General features: G+C 44.0%; 2 protein-coding genes across 2 annotated transcripts in view; one reads left to right on the forward strand and one right to left on the reverse strand.

Moving 5' to 3' along the window:
* Positions 1-1,662: 1,662 nt before the first annotated feature.
* zgc:66427 (uncharacterized protein LOC406256 homolog) lies at positions 1,663-8,361 on the forward strand. The gene is made up of 5 exons (XM_040142712.1): positions 1,663-2,811; positions 4,203-4,298; positions 4,389-4,494; positions 6,090-6,191; positions 7,452-8,361. Exons 1-4 carry the CDS (start codon positions 2,286-2,288, stop codon positions 6,145-6,147), a joined length of 786 nt encoding a protein of 261 aa, XP_039998646.1. The 5' UTR covers positions 1,663-2,285; the 3' UTR covers positions 6,148-6,191; positions 7,452-8,361.
* A 3,808-nt stretch (positions 8,362-12,169) lies between these two features.
* Positions 12,170-15,431, reverse strand: part of LOC120798683 (NACHT, LRR and PYD domains-containing protein 12-like) — a 35,828-nt gene continuing 32,566 nt past the window's right edge. The window contains exons 19-22 of the mRNA XM_040143186.1: positions 14,957-15,234; positions 14,335-14,448; positions 14,072-14,213; positions 12,170-12,934 (exon numbers count right to left, since the gene is read on the reverse strand). Of these exons, the coding sequence (XP_039999120.1) occupies positions 12,495-12,934; positions 14,072-14,213; positions 14,335-14,448; positions 14,957-15,234 (974 nt within the window). The 3' untranslated portion in view covers positions 12,170-12,494. The remainder of the gene's footprint in view (positions 12,935-14,071; positions 14,214-14,334; positions 14,449-14,956; positions 15,235-15,431) is intronic.

A 15,431-nucleotide genomic window follows, 5' to 3' on the forward strand; every position in this document is an offset into this window, starting at 1 on the left:
TAATATTAAAGGATAAGGCTGGTATTATTATTATTATTATTTTTTTTTTTACTTATTGTCAAAACATCCAATAACAAGATCAAAATCAACGATGTCTGACTCCATCCAAGTTCACTGGTTCCTACTAAAGACGTAACTCCTTTAAAAAAAAGTTAAGGAGTTACAAATATATATATAATATAAATATAGGAGTGTCACAAATGTATAGTTTCCATTTTTTTCATGTTTAAAAAAAAAAAAAAAAAAAAAAAAGACTAAATAATTTCCTGAAAACACTGGGCACTGCAGTTTTCAGTAAACATTACCGAGTCAGGAGTAAACAGTGTGCTTGTTGGGGGGACTATTGTCAGTCGCGCATTTATACACAGGCTCCCCGAGCACTTTATCAGGAACCCCTGTGCTCCTGCTGGTTCCTGCAGTTGTCCAGTCAGCCGGTCACCTGGCAGCGGTGCGGCGCATAAAATCCCGCAGACGCAGGTCTGGAGCTTCAGTCAATGTTCACATCAAACCTCAGGGGGAAGGAAAAAAAAGAAAAAAGAAAAGTGTGCTCTCAGTGACTCTGACCGTGGGATGGTTGTTGGTGCCAGACAGGCTGGTTTCAGTGTTTCTGAAACTGCTAATCTCCTGGGATTTTTCACACACACACGACAGCCTCTAGAGCTTACTCTAGAAAATAGTCAGAGACGTTATAAAACAGAGGAGACAAACCACTTAGAGCATTCTGAGTAGAGAAGTCCCCAACGCCAAAGATGGCGGCTGTATGACATATAGAAGAAGCCAAACCTTTGAAGCACTTTTTGTCAGATTGGACTGGGGATTCTATACATGCAGTTTTTATGTCCCAGTGACCATTGAAAGTGCAGTTTCGGCTCTCTCCCCATTAATTTAGATAAGGGGCCTGGTCTTGTTAGCCTGGAACAACTGGCCGGGGGGGGGGGGCATTTCCAAGATGACTACTGAGTGTTGAGACTTCCCTATAAGGACTTTGCAATAGTCCCAAAAACAAAACAAAAAAAAACATCCAGTGAGCTGCGACTTATTGATGAGAGAGGTCAAGGGAGAAGGGCCAGACCGGTTGGAGCTGACAGAAAGGCCTCAGTAACTCAGATAACCACTCTGTACAACTGTGGCGAGCAGAAGAGCATCTCAGAATGCTCAACACGCCCAGCCCTGAGGCGGATGGACTACAACAGCGGAAGACCACGTCGGGTTCCGCACACCTCAGCCAAGAACAGAAATCTGAGGCCGCCGTGGGCACGGGCTGCACCGAAAACTGTACAGTTGGGCTCTGGAAAAACACGGCTTGGTGTGATTGAACCCGGCTTTCTGCGGAGGCAGCAGATGGTTGGGGTCAGATTTTGGCATCATCGCCCATGAATCCACAGATCCAACCTGCCTTGCGTCAACCGTCCAGGCTGCTGCTGCTGGTGGTGGTGTAATGGTGTGGAGAATGTTTTGTTGGCACACTTTCTGCCCCTTAATACCAATCAGTCACGGTCTGAATACCGCAGCCTGTCTGAGTAATCGTTGCTGACACCATGTGCATCACTTTATGCGCCTCAATTTACCACCTTCTGGTGGCTACTTCCAGAAACCGGTTCTGGAAACTGGTTTTCCTGAACATGGCAGTGGCTTCAGCGAACTTCAGAGGCCTCTCCGGTCCTCAGATCTGAATCCGGCAGGACACCGTGGGGATGTGGTAGGACAGGGGGACTGGCAGCATGGATGTGCGGCCGGCGCATCTGAAGAAAGGACGTGATGAGACCAGAACGGACCAGAATCCCGAGGGACTGTTTCCAGCATGTTGTGGGATCGGTGCCACTAAGAACTGGGAACTGTTTTGAGCGCAAAGGCAGGCCCCGCCGGGTTTTAGCAGAGGACACAAAAATTGAGAAATGAGACGAGTCTGTTTTCTGTTGTCCCAAAGTTTAAAGACCACAAGCTCGTCGGTGACGTTACCGTAAGTGTTCGTGTGCGGCTCAAAAGGAGGAAGCGAAAATGCTGTATTTCCGCTGCAGCAGCGACAACGGGCACGTCAAAAAAAAAAAAAAAAAGAAAATGTGGGCAGTGAGGACGAACTGAGGCCGGAGAAGGACCTTCGAACTACACACATCTCCTTCTCAGAGCTCTGTTGCCAGGCAGGAGTTATTATTTAAAGTTCCCCACCGAAGATTTGACAGTTTAAGGGTCGTTTCGAGGTTAACTCGCCGCCGTGCTTTTGTGGTGGTTCGCTTTGAGGAAGCAGCAGCTCGGCTAGCCAGCTGAATTAGCTAGCCCGCTAAGAGATGGGGACGAGAGCCAGTCGCTTACAGGAAGACCCGGTTCCCCCTGCTTTCGGAAAAGATGGCACAAAGCGGGATTCCTACCGGCGACCCCGCCTTACCAGGCCCACAAGTCTCATGGTCGACTTCTCCGGGAGCTTCGAGGACACGGAGGCCAACCGGAGCCGATCGGAGGAAGGTAGCGACTCGGACCTCGGGCAGCATGGGGCGAGTGCCGACGGTAGCCCCGCGGACCACCACAGCATCCCCTCCAACATTAGCCAAGCGTCACCCGCGGACGACAACAACAGCGAGGGGAAACCAGAGGAAGACGGGAATGTGAGCCCGGAGGCTCCCGTCGACGCGGAACATCAGCCCGGAGAGGAGACAGGCCGCACGCCCCACCGCACTTTTTCCGAGCGGCTGCCCGGGAATCGGCACTCTTCCGCCCGCAGCGTTGGCGCAAGATCCGCCCGCGTCCGGGGGACACACCAGCGGCCAGTGTCAGAGGCTTGGATCGGCCTTTACCGTGTTAACAACCGCCATGGCAGTAAGTTAACATATTAACACGGGAGAGCCGAGCTTCCTGTACACGAACTTTTAATCATTTGTGCCGCAAAAATAACACTCGCGATAATAATTGGCTGGTTCCCCAACACTAGTTGAAGGTTTGTGGTTTTCTTGGGTTCAGGTGTCAAGACCGCTCATATACAGGAACATGACATTTTCAGCAGAAGCTGCACGGGTGTTCACGGATGTGTTGGAGCTTGGCAATATGAGCAAAATGAAATTACTCGATGCATCACCATAAAAAAAATGTCACGAAATATGGTCTATGACAAGCGATGCTTCCACGAGAGAGCTGACATTTAACCGCAGACATGAGTGAGTGACTTGGCTTCAGAGAAAAAAATAATAGCAATACAGATATGATGTCCAAGTAGTGGGTGGGGATATCCGTTGTCAACGCTACTCAGCCGTGGCAGCAAAATAAAGTCTGACACTAAATTAATCACTTCACTCCAGAACAGCTTTTTAAGGCCAAGAAAAGGGATCTAAACGTATCAGGTCACATATCACGCTACAATTTCTGTATCAAAATATCTCCCAGTGCAACCCTCAGTCTATCCGGTCTTAAATTAAAATGGATTATTTGAGGAATTTACATTCCGGAACAGATGATCTATTTTCCCGTGCTTGCAGGCTGACTCAAATCATCAGAGACCCTATTGTAAGAAGCAGAGCTATGGCGTAAAATTGGAAGTGGTGACACACACACAAGCTCTTTCATGTCTCAGTGCCTGTTGACAGTGGTTGAAAGTGGTAAAACCTGCAGCATGCAAGTTGAAAGCAATAAGCAACCAACCACCTTTTTGCTGGAAGTGCATTTAAAAACAGGAACATGACTTTGCAGAGGAAGCGAAGCTGCGTGGTCTGTCTGCATTCGATGATCAGAAACGCGGGGACTTAACATTTTGAACCCAAACACAAGAGTGTGGAGGATTTCCCGGGCCAGCCCTCCAGCAAGCGCGGGGAAATGGGTCACAACTTCGCATGCTCGCTCACTGCTGGCGGCGGCTCATGTAGGAGGAGAATGTAGGGCAGCAAGGCACTGTTTCTGCCTGTCTGTCCCATCCACAGATGGCTCAGGCCAGAATCTCTGTTTTGCATGGCGCATACAGTCAGATAAAGCTTCAAGCTATTCTGGGCCAGTAACACTCAAGGTAACATCACTCACACTATCTCTTGCGGTGAGAGCACGGCCTTTACATGGACTGATGATGTTTCAGTCGTCTCTTCGTTTTGCCAAGTCAGCCTGTTTTAATCTAGATTTCTAAACGCAGCGACTGTATTAATGTGATGTGCGCATCATCCATCATTTATGCCTCGCTGTGACGCAACACTTTAAACTCAGCTCTGTTGTGTCACTGCTTTGTGCAGATATCCGCTGTCCTTTCTGCTCGAAGCCTTTCCCGGGGGGTCGGATTGAGGATCACCTGTTGAGCTGCCTCACGTCTCCTCCCTTACCTTACAATAGTAAGTATCATATCGCAGAAATGCATAAACGGCCTCGCGTTTAAAAGGCTGCAAACAATTAAGGTTGCTTTTTGTGTTTTGTGTTTACAGCGGATGTGCTCAGTAAAGATAGTGGGGAGTGCTCCATCTGTTTGGAGGATCTGGTACAGGGAGAGACCATCGCCAGGCTGGCTTGCCTCTGCGTCTACCATAAGAGGTAACGAAGATCAGTTAATGTATTTACATTACCATTAAACAGACAGGTGAGACTGAAAAGAAGAGGGTAAAAAAAAATGCAAATGAGAGCAGGTGAGATTAAAAACAGGCGCTCTACATAGGGTAGGAAAAAAGTTTTTGGCTCCAGATCTAAAAAAGTGTGGTAACTGGGCTAAGGTTTTAGATATCAAGGAAGCAAAGGTTGTTTTGTACTAGTGCACATAATAATCAGAACAGAGACCTGCTGTCCTTTTCTATGATATGATGGTCTCAAAAGTGATCTTGACAACCACTACTGAGCCACCGTCATCAAGAATCATTATTGTGAACATGAGATCGAAACGGAGAAGTGCAGCCTGCTTGTGTTTCTGTCCAACTAACAGTTTATTTTACAAGTAAATGATGTGAATATTTCCCAACAGAGCTTCCAAAACTGTAAAAACCGCTGCCTCAGTGTTTCACTTTAATTAGGTCTAAACACAGAGTTTTGAAAGTGTTTTGAAACTTCAGCTAAGAAAAAGAAACGACCATGAATTTGTTAAAAGGAACACTGGTGTTTATGCATGTTTCATCCCATTTACTACAAATCAACCGTAAGTCATTCTCATTTACAAAGCCTGCTGTAATGTGCAGCAGTTTTGGTTTTTCCCAGCCTCCAAGGAACTATTGTTTTCCCGTAATTTTGGTATAGTATAGAAAGAGAGCGGCTGAGGCCTGAACTTTTCCAAGATTAGGCAATCTCTCTCTCTTTTTTTTTTTTTTTTTTTGGGTCAAAGTTTCGTCGTCATTGTGCTTTCGAGCAGTTGTAAGTGCAGACTGAATTTCTACTGTGACTGTTACCCTGAAAACAGTAAAAGCACATATGATGTTTAATTGTGACGGATAAAGTCGAAGCATGGGACACAAAGTATAAAAGCCAAGTAGGTTAGTTTCAGACAAAGCTGCCGCGCAACACGTCTATGTCATGGTTTGGCCGTTTTGTGCCACAGTTTGTAGGTGCGTTCGTTTGACTGTGTGACCGACATTCTGATTCACCCGGTAGAGCTACAAGGATTTGGAAAAAGCCTGGATTTTCAGAGGCAAAACGATGACAATGAGTTGAAAATAATTCCGCACTACTTCGCCACACACTTCGATTAGTCCAAAGAGAGAGAGAGAAAGCAGGAAATCATCACAGTTTATAGGCTGCACCTAATAAATGTTTGGCACTTTAATCAATTAATGATTTAAATTGAAATCAATCAAACTATTTGCAAATGATTTTCTGTCAGATGACTTGTCGATTAATTGTCCAATGGCTTAATCTCTGTATGAGTAATTAAGTCCAATAAAAATAAATACCAGCCCAAAGCACTTCTCACATCTTATCTCTGGTTCCGTTGCATTGAATAAGCCTGCGAGCCCTTAAACTCACAACCCGCTTCAGTTATTACATTTAGTCTCGTTTCACCTTGTCAGTAAGTGGATTAAGCCTGGTGGGAGACACCACAATCACAGTCCTAGCCTACCACTGAGGTCTTAGCATATTGACTTGAGTTAATCAAAATGTAACGTCTCGGTGTCCCCACCCCCCACCTCTGCTCTTTCTCCCTGTAGCTGCATTGATTCCTGGTCCAAGGTGAAGCCCTGCTGCCCTGAACATCCCTTCGATTGACTTACGGGTCACATGTTTTCTGCACAGTGACCAAGCTGACTCAGGTATGTGCGCGTCAGACTTGCTGGAGGACCAGGACATGCACAACAGTGGCTATTGTCGAGATAGCACGTTAGTAGATTAGCCATGTTTGTGAAGAAGATCTACCATAGTGTCACCGGAGTAGATAATGGCCGATAGCGCCCCGCTTTTTCTCTTAACAAACACGGGAGAGTAATTAGTCAAGCCACAAGCATAATTGTGATCCATTTGATCAATCTGGAATCGGCAAGCTACGGCATATACAAAAACCTGGACCATCGTCATCGCCAGCCCTGGGAAAGTTTACAGAGAATATCAGAGTACGGTGCTTAGGACCCATCTATAGTATTTTATGTCCAAGTAGGACACAAGAGCTGCAACTGACAATTATTTTCACTGTCCATTCATCTGCCAGTTGCTTTCTTGATTAATCGATTATTTGTTTGGTCTTTATAAAAAGTAAAAAAAAATAGTGAAAAATGAATTTCCCACACTCTCCATGGTGACGTCTCCGGATGTCTTGTCTTGTCCGACAAACTGTCCAGAATCCAGAGATACTCGGTTTAGTATCACGTATGACAAAGAAAATAATCCAAACCTCACTTTTGAGAAGCTGCAACCAGTTAATGTTTGGCATTTTTGATTTAAATAATTAATCGGTTATCAAAATCGTTGCGGATTAACTTTCCGTTGATCGACCAATTTATTTATCGACTGATTTATTGCAGCTGTTTAAGACACACATTGACAACTTGTCAGTTTTCAGCACATAGTGATTAAAAGTGCAAAGACTGAAGAGTCTCGCATGCACGTTCACGTGGATATAAACATGGTTGTTGGTGTGAACAGTGCTGCATATTTATCGTTATAGACTAGGTTTGGGTAATACTTCAGTATTACTGTTTCTTAAGATTGCAGTGGAATTGCATTGTGATTCTATTGTATTATCATCTTACATATAATCGCGCTCTCCGCGCGTGTGTCTGTTTTGGAGTATATCAGGCCCTCAGCTGTAATTAAAATCTAACAAAATGAAGAAAAAGCAAAGTGTTTGGTGTAAAGCACAACAACAGTAGAACAGACACATCACTGAACATTAGTTTAGCTATTTTATGTGATTTTGCAAGCATTTGCCATATCATGATATGATATGTTAGAATTATTAATGTGATATTGATTTCTACTATTTGCTCAGCTCTGTTCCAGACTATATTTAAATACATTAATTACAATGTGCATTTCTTTGTCTAATGGTCACTCTTTTCTTTTTCTACCTTTTACAGGAGACTACACTGAATCCCAATAAAATCCCAGTAAAGATGTGTTATTGAACAAATAAAAGCCCCCCCACCCATATTTGAGTGGAAAACCAATGATCCTAAGAGGAAGCTACAGTTAGCGACACCCAGCGCTCTCCATGTGAATCAGTCCGTTTGAGCCTGGTCCAGACCATTTCAAGCCAAACGCCAACCAAAAAAAACAACCATCAAACAAACAAAACAAAACAAAAAAAAAAAAGCAGCTGCTCCGTCTAATCTGTGGTCAAGACCCTTGTTGGAACAGAAATGGAGGCGTTCGCTTTCTATTTCATGGACTTGGCTTGAATACGGAGAACATTTAAAAAAAAAAAAAAATAAAAAAAAAATAAAGTCAAATAGATATTATCATCCCAGAACGATGGAACTCGCCCCAGAAAGATTCTTGAACTTGGGGAGGAACGCAAAAAAAGTCGTCTTAACTGTGACTCTGGATCCAATGTGTATTCTTCTCCCTCCGAACGGGATCGGTCATTTTATCAAGTATTTTGCAAAAAGAGTATTGTCCCTTTTCATGCATCGGATGAATGTCTTCTTTCCTCGGCTCACCCTAAATGAACCAACCTCACACTGAAAGCACGAACTGTTACCACATTAACGTTGCTTTATTTTGAACTAGCTGGAGGTTGAGGGCTTGTTTTTGGTGAATGGGGGGCTGCCGCTACTAGGTGTTTTCTGTTTTCTCTTACCTGTAAACATTTCAGGGGAAGTTTGGGGGTCAATTGTTTCTCTCAGTAGGTCAGTTTCTTGTAGGTGGTTAGTTAGCGCCGAGTTTAACGTGCTGCTACTTGGTGAGTGTTTTGGAAGGTTGTAGGTATTTCATAGGGCCATAGTAGCACTGGTGTTGGCACCGATTTGAGCACTTTTGTCCCTCAAGGCTGATTTTTTTTTTTTTTTTTTTTTTTTTTTTTAAATATATATATATATATATATATATACACACACATATACACACACACACACACACACACACACACACACACACATACCCCACATAAGGTCTGGGATAAGGTTTTGTGTTTTTGTGCGAGTGTGTGTATATATGTGTGCTGAGATGATGAACAGGGACAGGAAACGTCCTGAGCCTGACTGTATATTCAAGAAAGCATGTGAGTGTGTTGCTTTGTGTGTGTGTGTGTTTTGCGTGCGTGTGTTTACTGTAAATTGCCCAGAAGTCTGCTTGGTCAAGCGGGTTAACATTTAAATTTCTTAGTGCTAGTTCTTAACTACAGTCACGCTGGCAAACATCCTGTTACATGTGGCATTGGTACGAAACATGGCGACTCATGTGGTCCGTTCTACTTTGAATGCGGTTCGGGTTTTGCCCCCCCCCCCTCCTCATTCTCAGATATTCTCCCGGGTGCAGTCCGGATATTTTGGACTAGACCCCAAGCGCCAGTTTCGCCATCTGGTTACATTAATGCCAGATCGGGGAGGGATAAAAGGGACGGTCGGATTGAGGGATGTATTTTTGGGGCATGTTCACACCATGTGGCATTTGCCTCTCTCCCCAACACTGGAGGCTGTAGACAGCTGATGGTTAATTATTACATAACTATCCCCCCCCCCCCTTTTTAAATTTTATTTTAGGATTTTAGATATTATATCATCACATTATGATCCTGATGATTGCTAAAAGTGTTAAATTGCTTTCCCTTGCCCTGTTTTGTGTGTGTTGATTGCCTTTGCCTGGTGACGGGGTTTCTTGTGCAAGCAGGTATTTGTGGTGTTTTTAGGGGCTGAACTGAAGTGGAGGCACAACAGTACGGCTGCTCGACAGATGCTGGCTGATTACAGGTTGTGCACAGGCCAGGGGAAAATGGGGGGGGGGGGGGCAAAATCACGAATTGAGTGCTGCTGCTGCTGCCTGCTCAAAAGGCGAGCCTGTACCGTGTGTTACAGTTTCTGTCCTACAGTGGTATGGATCAGTTAGGAGGTCAGCCCAGTGCACAGGTTTCCCACTGGCTGGTTTGTTCACTCCGGCCTCCGTTTTTTTTTCTTTTGTGATCTCTGGCGTTCTGCAGTCAGAGGTGCTACGACTTGCCCCGCCACTAGAGGGCAATCCTGTGCATGTCTCGCTCTCTCTCTCTCTCTCTCTCTCGCTCCCTTTTTTTTTTTTTTTTTCTTTGTATTGGAGACTAGAAAACTCATGCCAAAAGTTTGTCTGTGCATTGGGGGGCATTGTGTGAGAGAGTGCGGAAGACGCGATGCATCGATCATTAGATGTTACATTTGTTGTGGTAATAAGTTATGATGTTGTATACTTTGGCTGGGAGGGGAGGGGTGGCGGTGTTTGTGTGTGTGGTGTTTTTTTTTTTTGGGGGGGAGGGGGTGGTGGTGGCGGTGGTTGGGTTGTCGATTAAAAGTAATAGACAATCTAAAACCCCACGTTACCCTCACATTCACTTTCTTACCCCCTCTAAGCTGTGTGGTGCAATACCTCAATTTTTACCAATGCTAACTAGTTGCTCTGTGTGTAAACTAGCGCCTCTCCAACCAAGGATGGTATTTTGTATAACTGTCCCTAAATCCTTGGTTTTCAATCACAGGGCACCAACTGACCCCCCCCCCCCTCGACCCCCACCGTCTGCCCTGTGCTTTGAGACCAATGTATTAGATGAGAATGTTTTTCAAAGAGTCACCACAGCAGAATCTGCATCTCCAAGATATGGACAATCTGCCTTTTACTCTGGTATAAAAACAAATTGAATTTTATTTATTAAATTGTAAATATGTAATGCAATTCAAGAAAATGGCTTGGTCTTTGTCTGTTCAATATACTGTTTCTAAGCTCCAATCTTTTGTATGTCTCAGAAATTGTTTTTATATGTATTTTTTACAATAAATATGTGTGAGAGATGTTTTGTGAATGTCTGTTTTGTGTCAATGGTGTGTTTGTGGTTGTTTGTGCCGTTCAGTCCGACCAAAAGCAGGACACACTGTCCTGAAGATCTTTATTTTAATGAGAGCATTTAAATTGCACTTGGCATCACTGAATAATGGGACAAATGTCATTAAACTACTTTTAAAAGGAACTGTACCCTATTTTATTTAGCAATTAATAAACAGAACAACATTTTCCCCTCTATTTTAGGTGCTGAAAGGTAAAGATAGGGGAATAGTTTTTTCCTCCCTGTAACTCTTATAATACTGAAGTCTTAAACGAAAGTGTAAAGAAATAGTTACAATTTGGTGAATGTGAGCTTTAAGTCTGTTAGGGCTCCAACTAATTCCAGTTCTCAGTACTGATTCATCTCCCGATCATTTTCTTGCTTTGTCTGTAAAATGTCTTGGAATTTGTGAAAATTCCCATTATAATTCCACAGAGCTCAAAATGGCTGCTTGAAATGTCTTGTCCGACCAAGAGTCCAAAACCCGGAGAAATTCAGTTTACAGTGATTAATGACAAAGAAGAGGAGAATATCTCATGTATGAGAGGCTGAGTCTAGTTTGGCTTTTGTGCCCGAAAGTGACCGAAACAGTTAATTTTTAAAAACAGTTGAAGATTAATTTTCAGTCAGTGGATTAAACGACTAATCATTTCATCTCTAAATTCTATATTGGGCCATTATACAAGTTTTAAGTTACAACAATGTGCCAAAGTGACCTGTCTGATTTTAGATAAATAGTAAAATGTATGTAGTTGAGAAAACAAAAACAAAACAAAAAAAAAAACACGACCACAAAATCCACTAAGTATGGGAGCTTTCAATGGCATCACATGATCTTCATCAGCCTCGTTCCCTGCTGTTAAAAATGAACTTTCAATCTCAACTTTTATGCGACCATGATCAAAAGTCCTTAAAGCAGTAGTAATAATAATAATAACTTTAATTATATTGCACTTTAAAAAAAAAAAAAACAAGTTACAAAGAAAGGGCTCATAAAAAATAAAATTTTGAATTTTGAACATTTACAATTCCATGACGACTGATGAAGACAGGGCGATGCCATTGAAAGCTCTGGTTAGAGCTACTGAAAGGACCTTGTGGTGAGCTTTTTTTTTTTTTTTCCCCCCCAAGGTCAAGAGTGGACTTTTAATCTCAAATATAGATCCTCCTTCATGAGGGTTAGAGTGTTTAGTTTTTGTTGAAAATGTTTTAGAGACATGTTGATTCAACTGTATGATCATTTTTACGGCTGCAGTTTGTGATGCTGTTGGACTGTATTACATTATAAGGAGAGGTGTTTTGTCTTCCCCATTTATATCAATGCGGGCAGAAGCAATATTAAAAAACACGCCTTAAATCAACAACTCTCTAAAAACACTTTCAACACAAACCGCACATATTAACCTACATGAAGGGAGGATTTATTGCAGCGCTCTTGCATTAGACTGCGTTAGTTTTAACTGGGTGTACCTATTAAACTGGTACCTGAATGTATAGCGACTAGTACTTGCGTGTGAGAGTACGATCCCGACTCTTAAACGACAAACTATACACACTACTTAGCCTGGTGCTGTAATCAGAATGAACTGCCGTTTGGTTTCACTCTCTGTTTGAACTGCTGGGAAAAAAATAAATGAATAAATAAATAAAAATTGGTGATGTGAGTTTGTTCAGCGCCGGCTCATTGTGCTCAGTTCAGTATAAATGAGAACAGAAAACAGAGTTACAACACAGACTACTTGAGATTAAAAAGAAAAAGATTTATTGACGTAACATCTGCAGTAGCAAAAATATTCAGTAATTGCACAGCCGCATTTGTATCAATATACAAATCTTCAACGAGACAAAGCAGGGTAGACTTTCAATTCCAGTACGGAGAACACAGGGTCCACCTCCAAATGACTGTTGTTGTAATGATGCAATTAGTACTGTGGAAATATACATTACACTGAATTTATCATGTGAACCATGTGCACAGTACAGGTAGCCCCGATTCAGGAGTTTTAAGGTTTTAACCAAATGTTCTTAATCAATAGAGAAAGAGTTTAAGGGTAAAAACTTCAGAATTCAAAATGGGTTGGTGTGAGACAGAAACACCCGGATACGCACAGCTTCTGCTTCACATCAAGCTCAGCTCTGTCGAAAGGCACGAGTCCTCCTCAGAGAGAGCAGCGATCAGAGCTGAACTGGCTTGTGATCCTTTCCTTCGCACCGTGTCGATCACCGCTCGAGCTTTGTCCGCCCTGTTCCGCGTTCCAGCAGACTCCATTTCCCCATCAGTTATCACCCCGAGCTCCAGGAGTCTATCCAGCAGCTTACGCAGAACGGGTTCAGACACCCTGTCGATAAACTGCGTCCGAACAGACATCAGCTTCTTTTCTGCTGGGACATGCGGAGCCCACGCTGGGACATTCAGAGTCCCTGCCGGGACACGCGGAGTGAATGCTGGGACATTCAGAGTCCCTGCCGGGACACTCGGAGTCCCAGCTGTGATATTCGTAGTCCATACTGGGACACTTCGGTCTGCTTGGACACTAGAAGTCCTTGCTGGACCAGGACCTGGAGGTTGAACAAGAAAAATACTTGTGTTCAATAACCACATGAATAGTAACCACCAGTAATGTCTTGAGTAAAGCGCAGAACACACACACACACACACACACACACACACACACACACACACACACACACACACACACACACACACACACACACACACAGCGACCGATACGGACCACGTGTCAGAGACAAAGCGCTCCCCGGTGCACTCACAGGTTCCACAGTTTCCACCTGCGGTTTAAACAGACTGTGTTGTACTTGTGTAGACACGTCAGTGATGAACTCGTGTAGACGAGTGAGGGGTTCACGGCCTGCTGAGGTTACAGAATGACCGAAAGCTGTCTCACACACTCCTGAGCTGTCGTGGTCACTGTCGCTGGTTGACACAAAGACCGACAGGAAGCGGGAGGAGTTCAGTGACCATCCAGTGAGTCCTGGAGTCGGTTTAACACTGAGTATGTTCTCTCAGCTTTCAGAGAGATCTGGTGGTACGTCTGGTCAATTATAATCCGAGGGGGACAAATGTACGTATTCACATATTGGCTGGGACATCACGGCCCCCGGTGGACTTATCAACAAGCACTCCAGATTCACAGAGTGAAGCGGTACTGTCAACAGGGGGGGGGGCAGGTTTGTTCTGGCCGAACTGATCGCATTTCGATCCAGATACGTTCCGCTGCATTTGTACCTGCACTAACGCGTTTTTCCTTATGCAGAGAGGATACACAGATACCAGTCCCTCCCCGATACACGGAACTGCCAACACTAAACAGGGTCAAGGTGTGGGTCCTTCTTTTCCAACACTGACTGTGATCAAAGTTACTTACAGCTTCTTCACACAGAGCTCCACAGTCCTACTTTTTACTATTTGGAATTTTGTTGACTCACAGATCAAAGTTTAAAATCCTTTTTTTTTAACTCATTTTTCAAACACTGGCCCCGAAGCTCCATGGCCAATAAGATCCGTTAAAACTGGTTACAAAGTGGACTGCAGAATAAAAGCAGACAGACGATGATCTGAGGCAGAACAATAATAGAAGCACCCGGGATCGATCGACAACTATTACTCCATTTTCTTGTGCTCCTTTCTATCCTACTATCAGGCGGAGCGATGCCGCAGGTGGACGAAGACTTTACCAGTCAGGTCAACTTCCCGCTCCCAGACATCTGTATTTGTTTGGTCTCGGACAGTTATAGTCGCTTCTTCTGTGTTTATGGGCAGGCGGATCTCAAACGTTGGGTGGTAATTTGGTCCGAAATCCAGGTCAAAATCTTCTCTCTGAGAACCGGTAGCATCAGTGTCAGTATCTCGATAGCATCCAAAGTAAACTTAAGGTAACCAACAGCAGTTTTATGAAACGGGTCAGCATGTTCAAAAGCCTTTTATTTGAAATACTCACCTCAGGCTGTATTTTGTAGGCTTTCGGACACTGAACTGTGTAACTTTGATCTATGATGAGTTTGCATTTGGAAGGCGCCTGGATGTACTCAGAATTCCGCTGTTTGGCGCTCACCTTAAGAGACACGAGAACATTTTAATTAGAGGGTTCGTCCTCGGTAGAGCCTGACTGATAAAGCAGCAGGGCCAGGACTACGTCATCGCAGATCTTTTGCATGTACTGCTGCCTCCCTCTGCGCCGGGGCCAGGCTTCTGGTAACGCCGAGGGACATACTGGGTTAGACTAGAGGGATGGTAAGGACAAGGAAAAAGATAAACACCCCCCCCCCCCCTCAACACCACCACCACCACCACATCCTTTCTAGCCCACACCCTCCCACCAATGCATTGCCTTTCTGACAGTCCTTGTCATGTGATCTTAATCCAATTCTTGTCTATCTTTGTCGTATAACTTAGGTTTTGTCTAGCTTCACTAATAAAATGATAAAAAAAAATTTAAAAAACTTTTAAAAATAGCATTTTGTCAGGTAAGTAACTGGTCCTCGATATGTATCACAATGTCTGATGGATATTGATGAGTTTGGACTGAAAGTGAAGCTGTAGCCATTTTTATGAATCCTTACCTCTTCCAGAGGGATGTTGCGTGGCAGGAGAAACACGTTGAGGTTTTGCCTCTGTGTTTTTGGGTTCAGTGGCCGGAGGAACAGCAAAATTTGGCCGCTAATTGGTTTCATGTTGTTCCAAATCCTCCCCAAAATCTCCAAAGCCCAGACGAGGCCGAATGCAGACAGATGAGGGACTTTGACGATCACATGGGTGTCTGTGATATCCAGCGGGTCGAGGATGCTCATTCCGTCATCGGTGATGTGGACGACAGACAGCAGGCCTTCAGAGAGCAGAGCTGCGAAAAACACAGAGGCGTTCAACATCGGTTTTACTGATGTTTTTTAATTTATTCAGGATCCCCAGATGGTAAATCCTGATGACTTTAGTGACCTCCCGATCTTTCCTCATGCACTATCCTGAGGACACAATTCGCACTTGTGTCTAGAATTAGAAGAATTTGATGGGCAGCTTGGCAATAAGTGCACTAAGGAA

Source organism: Xiphias gladius, chromosome 14 (assembly GCF_016859285.1).
Source record: "Xiphias gladius isolate SHS-SW01 ecotype Sanya breed wild chromosome 14, ASM1685928v1, whole genome shotgun sequence".
In the NCBI taxonomy this organism is placed as follows: domain Eukaryota; kingdom Metazoa; phylum Chordata; class Actinopteri; order Istiophoriformes; family Xiphiidae; genus Xiphias; species Xiphias gladius.

Bases quoted from the DNA above. Each gene is read 5' to 3' on its own strand.
- zgc:66427 (XM_040142712.1), top strand. From the start codon at position 2,286: ATGGGGACGAGAGCCAGTCGCTTACAGGAAGACCCGGTTCCCCCTGCT. The intron at 4,299-4,388 runs GTAAGTATCATA...TTGTGTTTACAG, and splicing joins TCCTCCCTTACCTTACAATA to CGGATGTGCTCAGTAAAGAT. The intron at 4,495-6,089 runs GTAACGAAGATC...TTCTCCCTGTAG, and splicing joins CTCTGCGTCTACCATAAGAG to CTGCATTGATTCCTGGTCCA.